General features: G+C 42.3%; 2 protein-coding genes across 2 annotated transcripts in view; both read left to right on the forward strand.

The window, feature by feature from the left end:
- CLDND1 (claudin domain containing 1) overlaps positions 1-973 on the forward strand; it is a 32,771-nt gene extending 31,798 nt beyond the window's left edge. The window contains exon 8 of the mRNA XM_026082547.1: positions 854-973. Coding sequence (XP_025938332.1) covers positions 854-893 — 40 coding nt within the window. The 3' untranslated portion in view covers positions 894-973. The remainder of the gene's footprint in view (positions 1-853) is intronic.
- On the forward strand, positions 896-14,513 carry LOC112974031 (phospholipase A2-like). The gene is made up of 4 exons (XM_026082550.1): positions 896-979; positions 4,313-4,478; positions 10,289-10,395; positions 13,728-14,513. Exons 1-4 carry the CDS (start codon positions 937-939, stop codon positions 13,889-13,891), a joined length of 480 nt encoding a protein of 159 aa, XP_025938335.1. The 5' UTR covers positions 896-936; the 3' UTR covers positions 13,892-14,513.
- Positions 14,514-19,291: the final 4,778 nt, after the last annotated feature.

Here is a 19,291-nt window from a genome sequence, read left to right on the forward strand (position 1 = left end):
TTCACTGCCACAGGCAAAATAATTGTGGCCACCCCCCCACATTCATATTGCCTACTGCTCCAATAAGGCAAAGGGTGTGTGACAGGGAGGCTGCCTTTCCAAACTGGCTGCCCACAGCGACTGCCCAATGTGACCAGAGCACGGGCCGGCCCTGGGGAACTCTCTCTAACCACTAGTGGCTGGGAGCTATGTACTGACGAGTCTTCAAGAAATTAATTAGTTTAGGTCAGGTGCAGCAATAGGCTGAGAGGATATTTTCCCCTCTGGAGTGGCCCAGAATTAGCTCAGTTGGTTAGCTTATACTTAGATACTTGCATCTAACAGTATTTTTTCTGTTGGATTTTTATAGTTTTGTCTCTTCTTTTTTAAAGGTGAAAAATAATCAGTCTTAAAATAAAAAAAAATAAAATAAAACCCTGAAAGGAATTATCTATAAAAAGAGAAAATCCTTACCAGGTTGCCACCACAGCAGAAAACCCAAGCCACAGAAGGCACAGGGCAGGCTTCCCTTTTCCGAAGCTACTCAGAGGTTAACCAGGGTCTGTAAGCAAACAGCTTAGAGAAGGAACCCGGCTTAGTGCCTGGGTGTCTAAGGCTGTCCCAGGGACTGCCAGCCTAATGCCCTTCCAGCAGCCCCTCCCAAAGGCAATGATATGCAAATAGAGGCAGCCCTCCACCTCTCCGGCTCGGACAGGAGCCCATTGGGAGGAAGGACTGGGCCTTGACTCAGGCTCAGAGAGATCACAGAGGAGGGTGTTTCACTTTTATGCACACACTCACACATATATATAAACCCTGGAGCAACAGTCCAGGAAGATTGTTAAGTACACCCACGCTTTGGTTCACTTGGCAGCGTGACTCAGTGCAGCACTGGTGGGAGACCCAGCTGCTAAACCAGAGCGTGCGGGAGAGCGTGTGTACGAGAGAGATCCTCCCATGGACTCACGCCTACTGCTGCTGGTGCTGCTGCTACAGGCAGGTGAGTGCTACTTCCGTACCACTGCGGGGTGCTGGGCCTCGGGAAGGACCTTTAGCTCTGTCCCTCTCCTTTCCCCCCACCAAAAGTAGAATAGCTTCTTCTGTGTCTTGGTGGGACAAGTACGCCGTAAGCTTTGCTTAATCACAGCAGACACATCTGTATGGTTTGGCCAAGTAAGAAAAAGCCTTGCTCGTTTTTTTCAGCTTGATAGTGAAGGGCTGTTTAAGCAAGCTGTGTGCCTGCTTCATTTCCATGGTGGTTTACGTAGCTATTGCTGTATAAACATAGGTCATTTTCTTTTTGGATAGTTTTCTGCTGCAAAGTTGTTGGTGCTTGTTTTCCTTTACAGAAGTGCCCCCTTTTTATACCAGTGACTTTGGAGTAAGTGGTTTTAAATTCATATGAAATTCAAACAAAGAAAAAAACCTTAAAAAAACATAGCTGTCTGCTGCCATAAAGCCCCTCCACACAGATGCAACACAATGCTAAACTGTCAGGTTTGATATTATCCCTGCAGTACAATTTAAAGTAAAAATGAAAATGTTATATTAATCTAAAGCAAAGGCTGCCTGTTTAAACAGGAAATGGAAAGTTTAAGTTTTCAGATCCATCTCCACTCCCCTCTCGGCAGGTATGTTCTCTGCTACGATGCCCCACTAGTAGTATGATTGGAAATACTCTTAATGGGAGATGTGGCTACATTCAGGCTGCTGTAAAGACTCAGACTTTTTCAAGGATTTCACAGCTGTGTTGGTTTGGCTGCCCACCATAGAAAAAGCAATTTCAGTTCTTGGTCAAGTTATTAGCTGTGTACCTGAATATTGAAGCATACTTGCTAGGGCTGACCTTACAACTGTAGTGACACACTGTCAACTCAAAACCCAGCCAGCTTTCAAAGAATGAAACAGAAACATCAGACACTGCCTGGATGTCTGAATTCTTTTAAACTCATAGAGAAGGCACAGCCTTAAGAATTTCATTTGGACTCAGTTCCCCTTCAATCTTTTTCTCCCTTTTCAGGAATAGCTCTGCATTATAATTACAGTTCCTTGATCCTCAGGGACAACTCCAAAAGAGAAACACTCTTTTTTCTTCTGGGTAGGATACAGTTATCTTACACTAGCCTCAGCTGTGTTCAGCCAGCAGCCAACAGAGACCAGCTGTTCTGTCTAAGAGGTCTGTGAAAGATAACTAAGAAATGCAAACTTCTTGTCAGGAGGCTTAAATATCTGCAAAGAAGGTTTTGTTTCCATTGGAATATTTTCGAGGTCTGCAAACTGAAACAGGTTGAAAAAGCATGTTTTTACTTGAAATCCAGAGCAATTCGCCAATTCCAGTGGATTTCCCCTGGGATTGCTGAAAGCTGAGCCTGCCTTTAACGCTAAAGTGCCCACTGTTTACACAAGAGAAATAGGTCTTCTCTTTATTTTCTAGTAACACAGGTGTCATGTGTTTTTAGCACAAAATCAGAACATTCAAGCACTGTTTAGAGGAGGGAAGCTGCTACTTTTTCAGGAATGTGCGTTTAATCCCCAAGGAATGCCCTAAGAAATATAAGGAGGCTGTGTGAAACACCAAGACAGAAGCATAAGGCTCTGATCCCTTCAGAGTTTGCTGCTGCCAGTTGCCAGTCTGAAAATGATACAGGAAAGTGCTCGTTTCTGCTTTGGGCTTGGGCTGCAGTTCCACGTTTAGCAGACAAAACACTCCTGGCTTGTCATTAATGGGGATAGACCCTCATTTCTTCAGCAGGTTTTTGGATCAGGCCCAGAGAGAAAGCCAGAGCACAAGATGAGGGGAGAGGCCCAAGCAAAAGGGATTAGAAGGCTAGGTTTTGAAAGGAAAGCAACTGTTTTAATGATAGTATTGAGTCCTTGGGTGGTTTAGGGATTAATTAGTCCATGTTTGCACAGCACTTTGAGGAGGTCAAGTGTGCTGAATTAGCAGGGGGCAGGTGGCAAGGCAACTTCACTGAAGGGTTCCTAGCTCTGTAACGTGATCTCCCTCTTTATCCAAGTGTGCTGAAAAGTCCATCTGTTTACTCAGACTTCTTTTGGCATGGGAGGATGGGGTGAATGTGAATTGGTGGAGATGGATGGAAAGAATGGATCAGTTAGGCAGTCAGTCTGGGGGGTTTAATACTGCAGGTGAGTAGCTCATCTTTAATGAGGACTGTCTGTGATGCATGTTAGAGCAATGGAAAGTGCACTTGGTACCTCACGATAAATCCATGCAATAAATACTACTATCTGTTGCTATCATTATCATGATAAGCATCAAAGTTTGTAGCTGAGCTTCAAAGTGGTTTGATAATTAGAGTCAGGGTGCTCTTAGTTTCTGTAACAGTTACTGCAACTTAGAGTCTGTGGTTTATAAAAAAGTTGCAAGTTAATGTTTGAAATCACAATATCGTTTGAAAGACTTGTAACTCAAAGACCTCCAAATCAGTTTAAGTGGCTATCTGCACTCTTCAGCTGACACAATACTTTTTTCAAATCAATGTAGCCAAGCTAATGCTACAACTTTAATGGAGAGTAATGATGGAAGCAGATGTAAATGTTCCCAGCACTTCAGAATACTCAAGAGGATTCCAATATGCATATATCTTAGCTAATTCAGGCACTCTATTCTTCACCAAGATACACCTTACAGCCTTGGGGACTTGTAGCTGTTCCTACATCCAAAATGATAGTCCGGTCAGCTCTTTACTATCCAGAGAAGGGGTTAAAATATCCTGAATAGCACAGAAAACTTGGAAAATATAAGAAGTCTTGGGAAACATAGACACCTGATTTGCTCCGTAGAGTCCCTGTTAGATCATGTTGTGCACTGGTCCTTTGCTGCTTCCTACCCCACTTGGAACTGCAGTTTAGCTAATAAGTCTTCCCAGCTTTGGGAACTCTGGGATGCAGTGAACCCCAGCTGGTTCTGCATGGAGCTGGCTTAGGCCCCAGCAAAACTTACCAGCTCAGGTTCTGTGATGTGCAAAACTGGCCACACTATTTCCAGATGCAAGGTAGCCCCAGATGCAATAGAGCTGCAATCATACACTAGTGCACCAGAGCTGATACGCCTTGCTTGAATTGAGCTGCCTGTGCATGGAGCCTGCTTGGGTATTTCTGCATCTGCTTCCATGTTAGCCCAGCCCTCAGATAAGTCACCTGCAAAGTCCCTTTTGCAGGGTGACTGTAATGGTTCATTAGACTGTCAAGGCTGCACCAAAACAACCAGTCAAGACCAATATCTCCCTTTAAGGAATTCAAGAAAATCAGCATGAGGCATTCTTTAAACTGCTGTTTAATCTTTGTGTCATGCTATGTCCTCTCTTTGCAGTTTGGAATGGTGCTCTGGGAAAATCCCATTCATTGCACACCCGAGGAATCATTGAATTGGCGGCAGCCATATCGTGTGGCACGGGACGGTCTCCTTTAGCATATGTTGTCTATGGATGCTACTGTGGCCTAGGAGGACAAGGCTGGCCAAAAGATAAAACAGACTGGTAAGAGGAACCTCAGCTATATGCCCCAGAACAGCTCAGATCTCTCCATTCTTCCCCCTTTGTGCTCCTGTGACACCATTGCCTTGTCATTGCCCAGGGGAGAGGGAACTTAGTCTCTATAAACAGCATTGGGCAATTGTGAGTGAGGACCCATCTATCACCTGGGCTTTGAAAGAGTATTTAGCCACCTTCTGGGTGAGAGCAGAGTTCTTTGGGACCTGGCACTATGAGGGGTGGAGAACAAAGGAAGAACCAGGATATGACTTCATGAAATAGCGGCATCTTTATTCATTAGAGAGCTAGCCCTGCCTGAAAAGAGAGAACTGACCAAGATTTTTGCAGGGTCATTTCACCCTGGTCCTGAAAATGGCAGTGATGGAAATATTCTTTATCCTCTGGAAGAAATCCAAATCATTGCCAGGAGTAATCAAACCTATTGCCTTCATTGCCTGTTAGTTCACATTAAACCAAGCAAGAACAACAGGGTAGAGCATGGTGTTATTTCCCCTTTTCTCTATTAGTAGGGAAGATTCTGTGCTTTTTATTTCCAAGACTAAAAGCAATGAGTCTATGAGGTGTTCATTGCAAGGTTTCTGTCTTATACTTTGTGATTAGCATACATGTGAATTTTAGCATTATGGACTCTTGTGCGCTCTGAGCCCTTTGCTTACAATCTTGTCTGATTTTAAACCTCAAAGACAGAACACACAAGTCTCTCTGTTTATCTACAATCAACAGGAAAGGTGTCGCTGATAAATAAGTAAGTACTGTTTTTGTCAGGAGTGAAGGCAGCATGTAGTTCCCTGGCAAGGAACCTGGCTGAACTTTTCTAGAATATCCAGCTGTTGGAGACATTTCATATTTCTACAAAATCAAACTTGTCCTGCCAATTCTGCAGTCAAAAAAGTGAAAAAAGGAAGAGAAGATGCTAAGGTTAGAGGTCAACTCCTCTGTGGCTATAAAAGAGCAAATGTCCCTTAAAGCTAGTGGAGCTGTCTTCGTTAATGCAGTGAGAAGTTTCACTCCCGAAGGCTTCCCTTAATGTCCGTGGTTTATATGAGCATTCCATCTATAAAACAGTCAATACAGGACTTACAGATAATGAATAAATGACTACAAAGTGTCATAGATTTCTGGTCCAGGGATTTTTTTTTAATTTTCAGTAATATCTCCTGATCTGCTTACAGCCATCTACAACTGTGTCTGTAAATGTGTTTATAATTTTTGTTAGCCATTTACTAACTCTTACAATCAGACCTTTAGAGTAAAACATGACTTCACTAATTTGGAGTGCTTCTTTTACTGAAGGCCTGAGTTGAGTCACCTAGAAGCTATTTTTCGGAGACGTTGAGTGACCCTAAGTTTAGGTGCCTCTGGGAGATGACAGTGCTTAGCACTCCTGGAAAACGGACAGAGAGAGTAAAATGTTCACTTGTTCACCAGTGGGTGTTTTTACTGCTGTTTGATTTCAACGGGATGTGGATTTTATCTTAATGGCAGAAAATAAGGACTCTGCAACTGGAAATGCCTCAAAACACCAGTTTGTAAAAAGGAAGCTTGATCCTTTAAGTGCATTCACTATTGTTCCTTAGCTGCAGCGCTTGGTATGGAAAAAAAAAAAGATTTTTAGTTAGATTCTTAGCTAGGAAGAATCAGCAATGCCCCACTAGATCTAGCCCTAAAAATTTCCATTTTATGTTTGCTAGAGGAATATTCTGATATCTGTTACTGAGAACTACTGCAAAAATCAGCGTGGTTGAGTATCCCACACCAATTACAATGGCCACATTACTTTCCATATTTTCCATTCTAAAAAAGAAAGAAGTGGAATGGTAAAACTACTGGCCTTGAGTAACAAACACTGTTCAAAATGACTCACTGCCTTGACACTTCTACATTTGTTACTGAGCCCCTTACAAAAGGAGTAATTTTCTTGTGAGTAATTCAGTCAATCTGTCTAGACAGGGCTAGAGTGCTTCTAAGCACTTTTTTTTGTGGAAAAAAAAAAAGCCATCGAGTGGGTAATCCTTTTATAAAGTTTATTCCACATACTGACTTTGATATGCCTCCACATTTCCGTGTGGGATTTTGCAGAAGTATGGGAACCCTCATTAATGTGAAGCAAAACTGTAGAAGGCTCGAACAGAAATTCTTAAGTAGGACCCGGTACTGGAACGGGCTGACTGCACAGATCATCCATGTTGTAAAACAGGACCTGAAGGTGCTCAGTATCTCCCTGGAAATACTGAACGCCCTGAAAAGCAGGGTGGCATATATGGCTCATCTAAGTCATGGCAAACACATAGGGAAGAGCAAGATTTTCCTCACTTGCTGAGTTAAAGCCAAACAAAAGGACACACAGTGGTGACAGTGCTGTTAATATGACAAACAGAACATGATAAATTCTTGCCTCAATAGTATTTGCTCATTGCAGTGTTCTGGGTAGCTGATCTCTGCTGGCCAGCCAGAGCTGTCTGTAGCCATAAGAGCTGTCTTGTAGCACAGATGTGATTAATATGTTGTTTATTAACTAGATGACACGGTTGTATTTGTTTTTTCATACTTGTTGACCAGTGCTCAGCCAGACTGTCGGCCAATACTGTTTGAATTGGTCTAACTAAACATTACCAGGTTATTAAAAGCTTAATGCTACATTCTGCCTTAGGTGCAGGAAAGGGCATTTCCAGACAGGACGTGACCATCTGAGGATGGCAAAGGACAATAGGTTTCCTCACTCTTCAGTCCAAAGCAACTCCTTAAGAGCATCTAAAAGAGATGTTTGCAAAATGTGGACCAAAGTCTTTTTGCTTTATGCTGGTGTAAGCTAGGTGTCATTCTGCTGCAGTTGGGGAAATCGTCAGGAGGAAATGGTGTAAGTGGCAGCAGAATTGTTCCCCAAAGCCTGCAGTCCTCCAGAATTTATGCAATCCCCCTGGTTTTGCAAAGCCAGCAAAGCAGCAGCTAGTTCTCACAGCTAGCTGGCACACCTCTTTAGTCCTCACTTAGTTGTCTTTGCCTGATTCACAGCCCATTTTTTGTCTCCTCCAGGATCTCTTCTCACTTCTTTTTCTACCTCTTTTTCTGTTCCCTCCCTCTGCCTCTCCTTGAAGAGCAGCTCCATTCCCTTGGCCCATAGGCTTTTAAGTCCTCCCTTTGTCTGCCTACTTTTGTATCATTCCTCCCACCCACACTGCTTCCTCACTGACACCAGCTTCATTCATTTGACTACTGATTCACTCCTCAGACCTAACAAATCCAATGATTTCTGCACCTGACACTCCCCTTCAGCTCAGCCTGATTTGTGGCACCCACCTTGGCCTCTTATGCTCTGTGTCCCACATGCTAGACACAGATGATTGGCCTGCCATGTGATCTACCACCCTGATGATGGCTGGGGCTGTGCTGCAGCTGCAGATATTAGCCAGGGCACCCAGGGCTACAGCAACACCACCAGAAGACACATCCACTAGTTGTAGCTTAGTGCTGCAGTCCATCCCTGTCATATCATTGACACATTGCATAGGGATTCCTATGTTAGAGAAAGCCGAGACTTTCAGACTTTTCACAAGGCTGCAAATTCTACTCTCCTTTGGCCTTTCACTTCAAACCTCTTCAGGATAAGCTGCAGCAGTGAGGTGTTACCAGACTAATGAAGATCTAACCCACAGCCTGTTATTGCCATCATGAGCCCAAGAGAGTCGGTTCCATGGGCCAAGTGAGCTCTTCTGCTCAGCCATTAGCAATTGCTGTAACTACTTGTGGGAAAACTTCTAAATACATATATCCCTTAGGGCTTATTCCCATTCTAAAGTCCTTCGAGGGGGTGGCAAGGAAGCAGATGTTAGTCTGCTACTGTTAAATTACTTTTCTAGATTTCAGAGTGCAGTGAATAGTCTGGTCGTAATCACACTGGTTTCATATTTGCAAGATGAGAAAAAAAATGGCATATATTTTGAAGACTAATCTGAGGGATAAAATTGCTACTTTAACTACTAAATTAGGAGTTCAGTCAGTAGGGAAAGCATACTGGACTACATTCAGCATGTCTGTAATTGCAGGGGATACGTGAAGGCTGAATTTGATCTGATTGGCCTGATTCTCCTATCTCTCTCACATGATTTACCTGATCTAGTTCAAGTGATTTTATTAGGGTTCATATCAGTGGGTGGAATTTCTTTTTTCCACTTCAAAAATCATTTTTTTCTGCGCTTTATAACCTCAGATGGCACACCAGCCCTCATATCCATGAACCAGTTTCTAAAAGGGCAAAATGCTCCTGCAGCCCAAGGTGATGAGGCTTATGGTGTTCCTGAGCTCTCAGGTAAGTTAATGATAGCTTCAACTGGTGCCTGGAGAAGCCCCACTTCCTGCACAAGGAATCTTTATCCTTCTTGCAGGATTGTTCCATTTACCGGAGGGATATAATGGGGATATAAGAGTGCATCCCAGATGTTTTCATTGGCTTTTCAGATACACTGGCCCCAGCCTTGAAGATAACCATCACGAGCTTCAACTTGACTTGCTAAGCTGCTTTATGGCCTGTTCAGCAACTTCTTGGGGAGATTCATATCTAGGATTCAAGAACTTCTCTAAAAGCTGTCTGCTCTTTATTTCCCCCTAGTGTCAGCCTGTCTAAACTCCATAAAATTAGTAGAATGGTTCTTCTGTACTGTCCCTGTGATCTTCCAGAGACAGCTTCCGGAAAAGTAAAAGACCAGTCTTCTCTGGCTCCAGCCTTTGAAGAAGAAATGGAAGAAATCCAATTTTTGTGGAAAAAATTCAAATCATTGCCAGGAGTAATCAAACCTGTTGCCTTCATTGCCTGTTAGTTCACATTAAACCAAGCAAGAACAACAGGGTAGAGCATGGTGTTATTTCCCATTTTCTTTATTAGTAGGGAAGATGCTGTTGTCCTTGTTGGAACAACCTTTGTTATCCAACAGAAAACTTCTGTAAAGGCTGGATTTTTTCTCAGTGTATTTTAATTCACTAAACTTCTAGAATGAAATATGAGTGGGATCAAGTTATTCTATAAATTCTGAAGTAATCAATAGCAGGAATTATCTCACTGAATAGTCTGTAATGCAGATATCAACAGCTGAGCTAGTGACCTGCAGCAGCCCCCTCTTTTGTCAATGGAAAGCAATCAGTACTTTTGAATGCAATATTTTTTTACTTATTTTAGACCTCTACATTATGATGATATGAACTGTGCACCAGACATGCTTAACGGGAGTCTAGATCAATACCTTAGATGTAAGGATCTAAAGTTAATTGATATGAATCCCACCTTTGAGGCTGAAGAGTTTGTAGCCAGTCCCCAGAACTTGGATGGGCCAAAGAGCCTTGAATTGCATCTGACAGATCCACCTGAGCAGAAGAACTAAGCCTGCTTCTTACTGTAGAGGAAGGCAAAAACCATCATGACCCCAAATTTTGAAATGGGTTTAAGCCTAAGCCAGTGAGAGACATGTTCATGCATCTCATAGTAATGCTTTTACTCCCTTTCAGTGAGTAGGATTACCATGTTCTGTGGTAGGCCAATGTAACGGCTACACCGCATTTCTGAGGGCAAAATCTGGGGGGAAGAAATATGGTTTTCATGTGAGCAAATATGGTATTAATAAGTTCTTAAACTTTGTGAGCTTTTGGAGTGATGCCAGGACACTCAATTCATTAATAGACAATTTACTGACAGGCCAGGGCAAACAGCTGCGTGTGAATAGAGCATTCCTAGAGTTTGTGGAAACACCCCTGAGAAAAGCATGCAGAATGTGTGAGCCCATATTCTACCTTTTTGTCTCTCAAAGGTGCTGTCACAGGCATGACTGCTGCTATGACAAGGCAGAGAGGGAAGGCTGCAACCCCAAGGTACAGCGCTACCAGTGGGTGTGTGAGCAGAATGCTGTGCGGTGCGGTAAGGAAATTACTCCGCTTGCATTGGGTTCATTTCTTTCCCTCCTCCACAGGTTCACAGGCTGGCATAAGAGCTCTGTGTGCCAGAGAGGTAAATCTGTGCATGCTGAACTGGTTTTAAAACTTCTTTGGGCAACCTCCATTCTCCCTTGAGCTCTCTTTCCATTGCTTCCCTGGATTGCTAGACTTGCTGGCTCTAAGAGTCCCCAGCTGGAGCTGGGAGGAAGGCTGGAGCTCCAGCATCATCAGTTCCAGGTAACCTGCATCCTCCCCAAGCTGAATAGCATGGGTAAGGCCTTGGAGCCCACAAGATGTCTTAGTCTGGCAGGGATGCAAATGCCTCTCTGAAGGATCTCCCCCGGCATGGAGCATGCCTGTTCTTCATTGATGCCTTGCTACAACTGTGGAATAGTCTGTGACAATTTCTGTAGATGTGGTGTTCCTGTGACAATTTTAGCACTGTTCACTCTTCTATTTACCATTATGTACTCCTGGAAAAGAATCCTGCTATTGTGTACATCTTTAATAAAACAGGTTAAACAGGGTGCTAGCCTGCAGCTCTGCCTCATGTGGGACTCCAGCCTAAACCTCTGGGGTTCCAGTGGGGATTTTGAAGCTTGCAGAACTGAATACGCCGGAGTGGCACAGACATGCAGCAAATGTAGATGTGCTTAGCTCTACAGCTGGTACCCGAGCAAGAAGGTCTTCAGTTGCACAGTCACAGCCCATCAGTGGCATACACCAGTTTGTTTTGACATACACCAGGTGACTTGAATCCTAGAATTTGTCAATTCTATTTCTAAGTCTTCCAGAAGTCTCTGATGATAAAATCCATTGTAGAACAATTTGAAAGCTCAATAAGAATCATGTGAGAGAAAAACTTGTCCCATCACATCATAACTACTTACCTGAACATTACAAGACTATTTCTACCTTGTTAGAAGATCATATTCTACTGGTGCAATCCTCAACCTCTCCAGCAGCTGAAAGTCTACCAGCAGATATGGGACATGGCTCAACATAGCTGCAGTTTCTCCTTTCTGAGAGCCAGAGAAGCCTATACTGCTCTGTATAGCCTATAATATAAAGAGTGCTGGCTAAGAAATATATTGCTTCAATTCATAACTGCACTTACTCTAGCTCTTACACATATTTCCACAGCTGACTAATATCTTCTGTTAGCTGTTTTGATATTTTAAAAAATCCTATTTCTTTTTGCTATGAAGGAACAATACTAGTTTCTACTAGACAGTAGATGTCAGATGTCAGGTGCATGAGATGTGCAGCATATGTCCTATAAGAATGCACTGAGCAGAAGTTGTTCCAACCTGGCTAACAAGCATTAGTTAAACAAAATGTCATTAATTGCTTAACTGATGTCCAGGCAAGGCCTGAGGAGCATTCATCGACTGTTCTCCAGCAAGTACTCAGCAGGCTTCACTTCCTCTCACATCCCCCATGGAGAGAAACAAAAAAAACGTACTCTGAAGGCAAATCTACCCTAGGCCAGAGCACAGCAGGTTTTACTGAGGCATGAAGGTATAATGTCTGACCCCATTCAAACAAAAACAAAGAATTTAATTCCAAGACATGTTTGCTGGGCCTAAAGGAATGATGTCCAGAAAAATTAGAAGCAGAACTGTTTGCACTGTCCATTCCATGTAAGAAGAAAAATATGCCTGTCACCTGGCACTGAATAAACACAGATATTTTCAGGGAAATGAAATAGAAACTCATTTTACCTGGGACAACTTCTCCCCATCTTTTGTTACTATTATGTGATTTTGTTTGTAGAATGAAAAAAATTGGTAACACCATATTTTTCACTCCAGATATGCCATCCACATGTAGGCCAATTCCATTCAATAAATTTCTGGAATATAGAAAAAGCTGTAAGCTGTGGGACCTCGTCAAAGAAATCTTTCTGCTCTAACAGAAAAGACTGGCAAATCAGACTTGTATTCACATTAGACTGACAGTGGCTGGCATGACACAAGGAGAAGTTAAGGAGCAGAGGGCAAGGAGGAAGTAAGGCATGACTGGCAGCTACAAAAAAACTGGACTTAGTGTTGACTCCTCATCAGTGGAATCCAGGTTGGCCTCTTGAAATACTGTTTACTAGTTTACTTTTCAGAAAAGCTTAATAAATATGGATTCTGCTTACTTACCAGATGCAAGGTGATCCAGCAAAGTCCAGTGAAATCTGGAAAGATTCTTACTCACTGCAGTTGGTTTTGGAGCAAAGCCTATGTGCACTGGCATGAAGTCATACATTAAACTATGCCTAGTGAAGGGTTTGGAAGATGTTAGCTAATCTATAGTAGCAGCATCAAATAAACAAGGCACTTTGCCTTTAAAGATTATAAATATATCATTTATATATAATTACAGATAGGTATATAAATAAATATAAATAAATATAAATATATTAACGTATATCATGATATATAAATACAGCCTAATGGCCATATTTAGGCCATCTACAGGTGAGATGGGATTCATTAATCCAAAATCGGATATTTGTAATGTAGCCATCTGAGCTAGTTGCTTTGATGTTCCTTATGGTTCTTACATATTCATGTAGTCATATAGTTAGCTATATATGACATATATAGTTCTTTATATATTATTTTGATCAGCTGCTGTAGTTTTGCTGACTCATAAAAATCAGGTGTCTGACCCTACTGAGGAGTTCCTTGGCTCCTCTGCCTTGAAGAGAGAGGCATAAGCACTTCTAAGAGCAATTTGTAGAGCATGAATGAAGGTTGCCCGCTGGTGCTTCTATGCCCTCAGATTTCCAGATGTCACATCCTCTCCCAAGAATGGTCCTTGTGAGATACTCTTCCTTTCAAAGCAGCATTCTTCTTTTGAAATTGGTCTGATTTGCAGAGGTAGGGTAAAAACGGAAGTTGGCTGACTTCAGGAAAGCTCCAGCTAAGCTAAAATAGTTTTCTTTTTTAGGTTTGGTCACTGAGCCCCTTGCTCACACAGCTCTAGAAGTAGGCAGTGCTCTATACTGAGAAGATTTTATAAGCATTGCTGATTTACAGTTAGCTGCTACTTTCTGATGCTCTTGGTCACAGTTAAGACTAGACCCACAGACAGAGAGAGGACAGGGAGGATCAGATCTATGCACAAGATTACATGTTGGTCCTTCTCTCTTCCTGTTCACACAGTGTGTGATTTTCTGCTAAGTCATTTGCTCTTGCCTCCTTCACCTCCTCCTAGAGCCTGTGTTCCCTAATAACTGCTTTATTTGTTTACTCTTAAAACTGTCTCTCTCTTTAGTCCAGTATAGAATCTCTCATCCTCTGTTCACATTTTCTTTTACAGATAACCTGACAGACCGATGTGAAAAAATGGTGTGTCTGTGTGACCAAGAAGCAGCCAAGTGCTGGGGAGCAGCCCCTTACAACCCGCACTTCGTCTTCTGGCCAGACTTTTTATGTGGACAGACTCATCCCACCTGTCATTTTGGATATGGAGGACCAGAATAGTCTTTCTAGGACCTTCTTTTCTAACCCTTTTAATTAGAAGACATTGGAATAAAATTGTTCCTCTTTTACCAGAGCTAACAGTAGTGTGAGAGAATTTGTATTAGGCCAGGGTTTATGGGGAGGAGCGATGAGGTAAAATATGTCTTCTTCATCTACTGAAGTAAGGATAAGGTCCTGCTCTGATTGCTGCCTTTGCAGAAGGTAAGAACTTCTGTGGCACACCACAGTAGATCTATGGTGAAACTGAGGGTTTGGTCTGGAGTGTAGTGAGCACTGGGAACGTTTCCGAGGAGTGTTCAAAGATGGGCAGAGAGTTACACTGGGCTATTTCTGTTGTAAGGCTAGCAGGAGTTTTTGACTTACCAATAGGCACACACAAACTCTGAGATACAAAAGAACATCTCACCTGCCACACACTTCAGGCCCTGATCTACTGCTATCCAGTACAAATATTGTCATGTTACCTTTCACCGCCTGCCTGGGAATCAGTTATTATCATGTCAGGAAACTAGGGCTGTGGAGAGCATTATTCATGTCAAAAATCTGTCACCTCTTTTTTTAAGATTATTTGAGGCTTATATTAAAGCACTGTATTTTCATCTGAAAAATTAAAATAAAATCCCATTTTGTCACCCAGAGGTAGTGTTCAAATAGGCCTTCTCTGCTGCTCTGTTAGAAGACAATAGGCTGGAGCAAGTCACCACAACAAGAGCCTCTGTACCGAGAGGTGCAGACAGATAAGAATGATGGCCTCATCCATGGAAGCAAAGCATTTTGGGTGAATAGCATGAGATTTCCTAGGGTGGGTGCTAGAAACTGGGCAGCCTGGATAGGTCACACAACCATACTTCTGTCTCTTTTGAAGGGTGGCTGACAGACTTGGAGTACCACTTTTTAAAATAAGAAGTAAAGGGAAAGACCCAAGATATCTCATCAGAGTCTAGATTCTGAAATATGTGACCAAACTAGGTGGGGCTTCAGTGGATGATAATGCAAATTCCTTTACAAAAGGCTGTTCTGCTCCTTCCTGTAGGAGGATGTTGAATATGCCACTGTGGTTGTTGAAGCTGCAGAAAAAGGAAACATACTTTAAAAAATACCAAAGACAATGTGTACTGAGGTGAAGGCTTTTATTACATCTAGAGATCCCTTTTGGCTTACAAACCATGACAGGTTGTTCCATGTAACTGTTTAGTCTTTGCATCTTCCAGTGATTCCTGTAATATTGCAGATTGAGCTATGCTGAGCAAGAAGGAAAGGAGAGAATGAGTAATACAGAGTTAGTACAACACAGCGATAAACCCTTCCAAGGCTATCTGGCAACTAAAGATGTTAGTGAACTCTGTTCATTCAGAGGCTTTGTATAAAGGGATGTTGTGCAGGAAAAATCAGCCTGCACATGTGTACTTCACTCAGCAAAGGCGAGAGGGTGAGAGGGAACAGAGCCACCTCACCATGTCCCTGGCCAAGCTGGCCATTGGGTGGTGGCAGCGGTCTAGTGAATACCAAGTGCAGCTCTGAATTAGTCACTTTGAGGGTGGGATTTTTTTCAGGAGGTTGAGTAAGATTTTGAGTGCCACAAGGAGAGGTCCAAATAGCATGACTCCCCTTTTTGAGACTAAAGTGAGCTTTTCAGAAAAGCCCCATTTAACAAATCTTGCAGTCAGCTGACCTCTTTCTGAAATGCAGACCACATCTTGGGCTGCACAAAATGGGAACTAAGCTCATTTCAAAATCTGGCCTTTGGTGTCAGTGTACTATTATTAGACCAGCTGATAGAGCTGGAAAAAACAAGCAAGTTTTCAGGCAATCAGTCTCTCCTCAGGTCATTTCTTTGGCTCGTGTGATTAAAACATGTCTATTTTTCCCAAACAGATCAATTGATCTAATAAAAGATATTACTGGGCTTTACAAACCACATCTCATATGCTTAGGACATCATAGCTTTTTTGCATACAAGCATTGTAAGAATACTGATATAAATATTTCATTGGTGTGAGGAAGAATGGTCCTTCAGAAGAAATCTAAAAGAACCCAACATGACCCAAGACATTAAAAGAAGAGCAAGCGTCTCATTGGACCACTCTTTGCTGAAGGAGGCAGCTAAAGAAGATCCTATTATTTTATTTATAGGTGACTCTTTAGGTCTGTACATGAAACTATATGCAACATAAGCAAAGAGCTATCTGGAAGAAAGAAAGAATATAGAGCCGGCCCTGTTAAAGTTTCATGCTCACTGCTTATCTCCTGAACCAGATCCCTTACCTGACCAGACGTAAGTAAATGGCTAATTTCTACTTCAGTTAAAAAGGTACCTTTGGGAATAGGTTATTGGGTTTATCTTTCTAGCAAGTGACTCCAGATTTCGTTGTGTGCTCCATACCTTGGCGAGAGCCTTCTTTCATGCAGAGGATACACTTCCTTAACTGAGGGGTTAAAATGATAATCAGAACCACCAGGCCTCCGATACCAGCAGCCACAACTCCAATGATTGTTCCAATCGATTCTTCTATACCAAACAAGCCTGGGGGAGGAGGAAAGGCAGAGAGATTAACATAAGATATCTTCCAGAGAAGTACATGCAATGCAGCTGGCACATAGTTTTCTGCAGCGTCTGCAGAGGAAGCCACTTACTACGATATTGATTATTCTGGTGTCTTGACGACATGAAATCATGGGCTTGTACAGGGGAGAGAGTATATTACATTACAGAGTTATTGATTTATTTCATTCCTATGTAGGAAGCTGCTATACTTTAAGGGGATTTAAGGATAGGACAGCCCCTTTTCTGTAGCAATCTCCACTAACAGCTTGATGCTATGGAATGGCAAAAGATACTGCTGCCTGAATTAATGGGACTTGTGCCTGTATGCTCTATTTTTACATTGAAAAAAATACCTTGACGCATTTTGAGAGAGTTATCAGTCTCCCTGTCTATCTCCAAAGGAGAGAGCACTGAAATGGGGCAGAGCTCTCAGTTGTTCTTTGATTTGTTGCTTGTTGGGACTGTTGCATAGTAGAGATGGGATTATCCCTTTTTTCTTTCAGATAAGAGCATGTCAGCATCCTTCTGACTAAAGGATGCCACAGGAAAAGCCTTGGGTTGGATGAGCACAGTAGAATGGAGCCCAGCCCCAGTCCCTAAATGCGCCCCCATCCTGACTCCACGTGTGCTTCAGAGGGTCCTCAACAGACCTGGGATTACAACTGGGGAGCAGAGCATGCTTTTTTCACAGCCGGATGCAGCCTGGATGCACACCCTGCGACCAAGATTATGGGAATTTTAATTAGTTTAATCAGTCCTTAGCCCAGGATACCTATCCTCAAATTCCACAGGCACAACTAAGTAAAGGAAAAAAGGATCTGTACAGAACATGGCCTTAACACTGTTTCAATCTAATTGTTCTGCTCTTCTGTTACAATTACAGACAATTACACTGGCCAGGGAGCAGACTTTGAGAAAGTACTATGAGCTACTGAGACTATGAGACCAAGCCAATGGAAGATCTCATAACATACGGTTTAACTTAGGTGCTTAACACAGCCCCACCAATACTTGCAGCTCCATGACCAGTCATTGTTCATAACCAGAAGTCAAACCTATTGCACAGGGGCTAAAAAATTCATACATCTGGCAACTATTTTTCTCAGATTTCCAAACATCCGGCCACCCATTCACAGGAGTGGCTACTCTGTGCTACTTAGTTGAATTGATGGACATCTAGCAGTTCACCAGTAAAAGAACTGTAGCTCCTCCTCAGTAAAAGGAGCACTGAAAGGCACATTCTGCCAAATACCAGCATTCTGCTTCCTGAGCCTACAAGTGGTAGAGGCAAGTTACCTGAGGTTTTACTAAATTAAAGGCTTTCATAGTGAACCTGCCTTACCACTTTTTGCTACCGTGTAAAAAAGAGACAGAAGGACAAAGTTCTGGAAGGGTTCGTTTGAAGGGACAACCAGAAGGTCATGGAACAGGTAGTAGAAAGAAATATTGCCTGGCTCAATGGGAGATAACACACAGGACAGCTTCAAGAAAAAGAAAAATGTCTTCACAAGGAGATATCATATATATTTCCAACAAAGGAGGAGTAAAGCTGTGGCTGGATTTGTGACATATAACCATTCTTTATGAATTGTATTTCTCATATTCTCTTGTCTGTTAATTCAAGCATAGTGCAGAAATGATATATTCCACCGTCTCAGGAACACAGAAAGACAATTACGCTGGCCAGGGAGCAGACTTTGCAAAAGTGCTATGAGCTACTGAGACTATGAGACCAAGCCAATGGGAGGTCTCATAACATACATGACTAAGCCATTGCAGGGGCATGATTTTGTTGCCTCTATAGAGCTATGGTTTAAATTGAGTAGTCCTATAAAAACTAGTAAGAGAGGAACTCAGACTCAAAAGAACAAAGGGCTGGTGAATCTTAGTGAGCTAGAAGCTTTGATAGTGAATAAGTGGGAAATGGCACATGCATGATTTACTCTTGACACAGAAGGCACTGTTTATTGTTAATTAGATAAGAAGATAATAAACCTTCTGTTGTGTTGATTTGTTGGGACTGGAATGTGTTTAGCCTAAATGAAAGGGAGAGCTGCTTTGCCACTTCCAACTGATAAAGGGAAAGCAAGTTATCTCATTACTTAACAGGTCAGGTGTCTATGTGCAAGGCTAAGAAAAAGTAGCGTGGCACATTTCATGATACTTTGATCTTAATGTCAATGAAGCTAAGCAGAACCAATATAATGTGATCCTCATGTTTATTGTGGGATTACTTATGTCATCTACAGTTAAGGAATGAATATGTGAACTTGGTTTGGAGAGAAAGAATGTCAAAAGGGGGAGTTTGGAGCTGTTTCCTGCCATGATATGAATGACACCTGTCATTCATGTGGGTTCTGCCAAACAGAGCTGTGAATACAAGAAAACTTGTCTGACTGTTTCATTCTTGGCACTAACTTTGATTTTCATGATAAAATTATTCCTTCTTTTTTTGGTTATAAGTGCCCCTCCTTATAATAACACCTGTGTGGTTGTTTATAGGAACAAGCCAATTGAAATTAGCCAGCCAGACAAAAAGCATGAGAAATGGCACTGAGCAATTATGCTCCATGAAACTGTCCTCAGAGCTTTGCCAAACTATATCCGCTAGAGGTCAAACAGGCCAACTTCCCTCTTTCTGCAAGTGTGTGTACCAGCTTTAGAGGAGGAAGAGGGAGAAAAGAATAGAAAGTAACATCAAATATTACCCAGAGCCCTCCTGATCCTGAGCTTTGTGCCATCTCCTGTCACCACCTTCCCATCTGGAAGTGTAATTGCGCAGAAATAAATACCATGGTCACTGGTCGTCACATTGAGGATCACCAGGGAAGCATCCCCCTGGGACAAGTCTCCAC

This window comes from Apteryx rowi, unplaced genomic scaffold, assembly GCF_003343035.1.
Source record: "Apteryx rowi isolate R43461 unplaced genomic scaffold, aptRow1 scaffold_581, whole genome shotgun sequence".
Classification (NCBI taxonomy): Eukaryota; Metazoa; Chordata; class Aves; order Apterygiformes; family Apterygidae; genus Apteryx; species Apteryx rowi.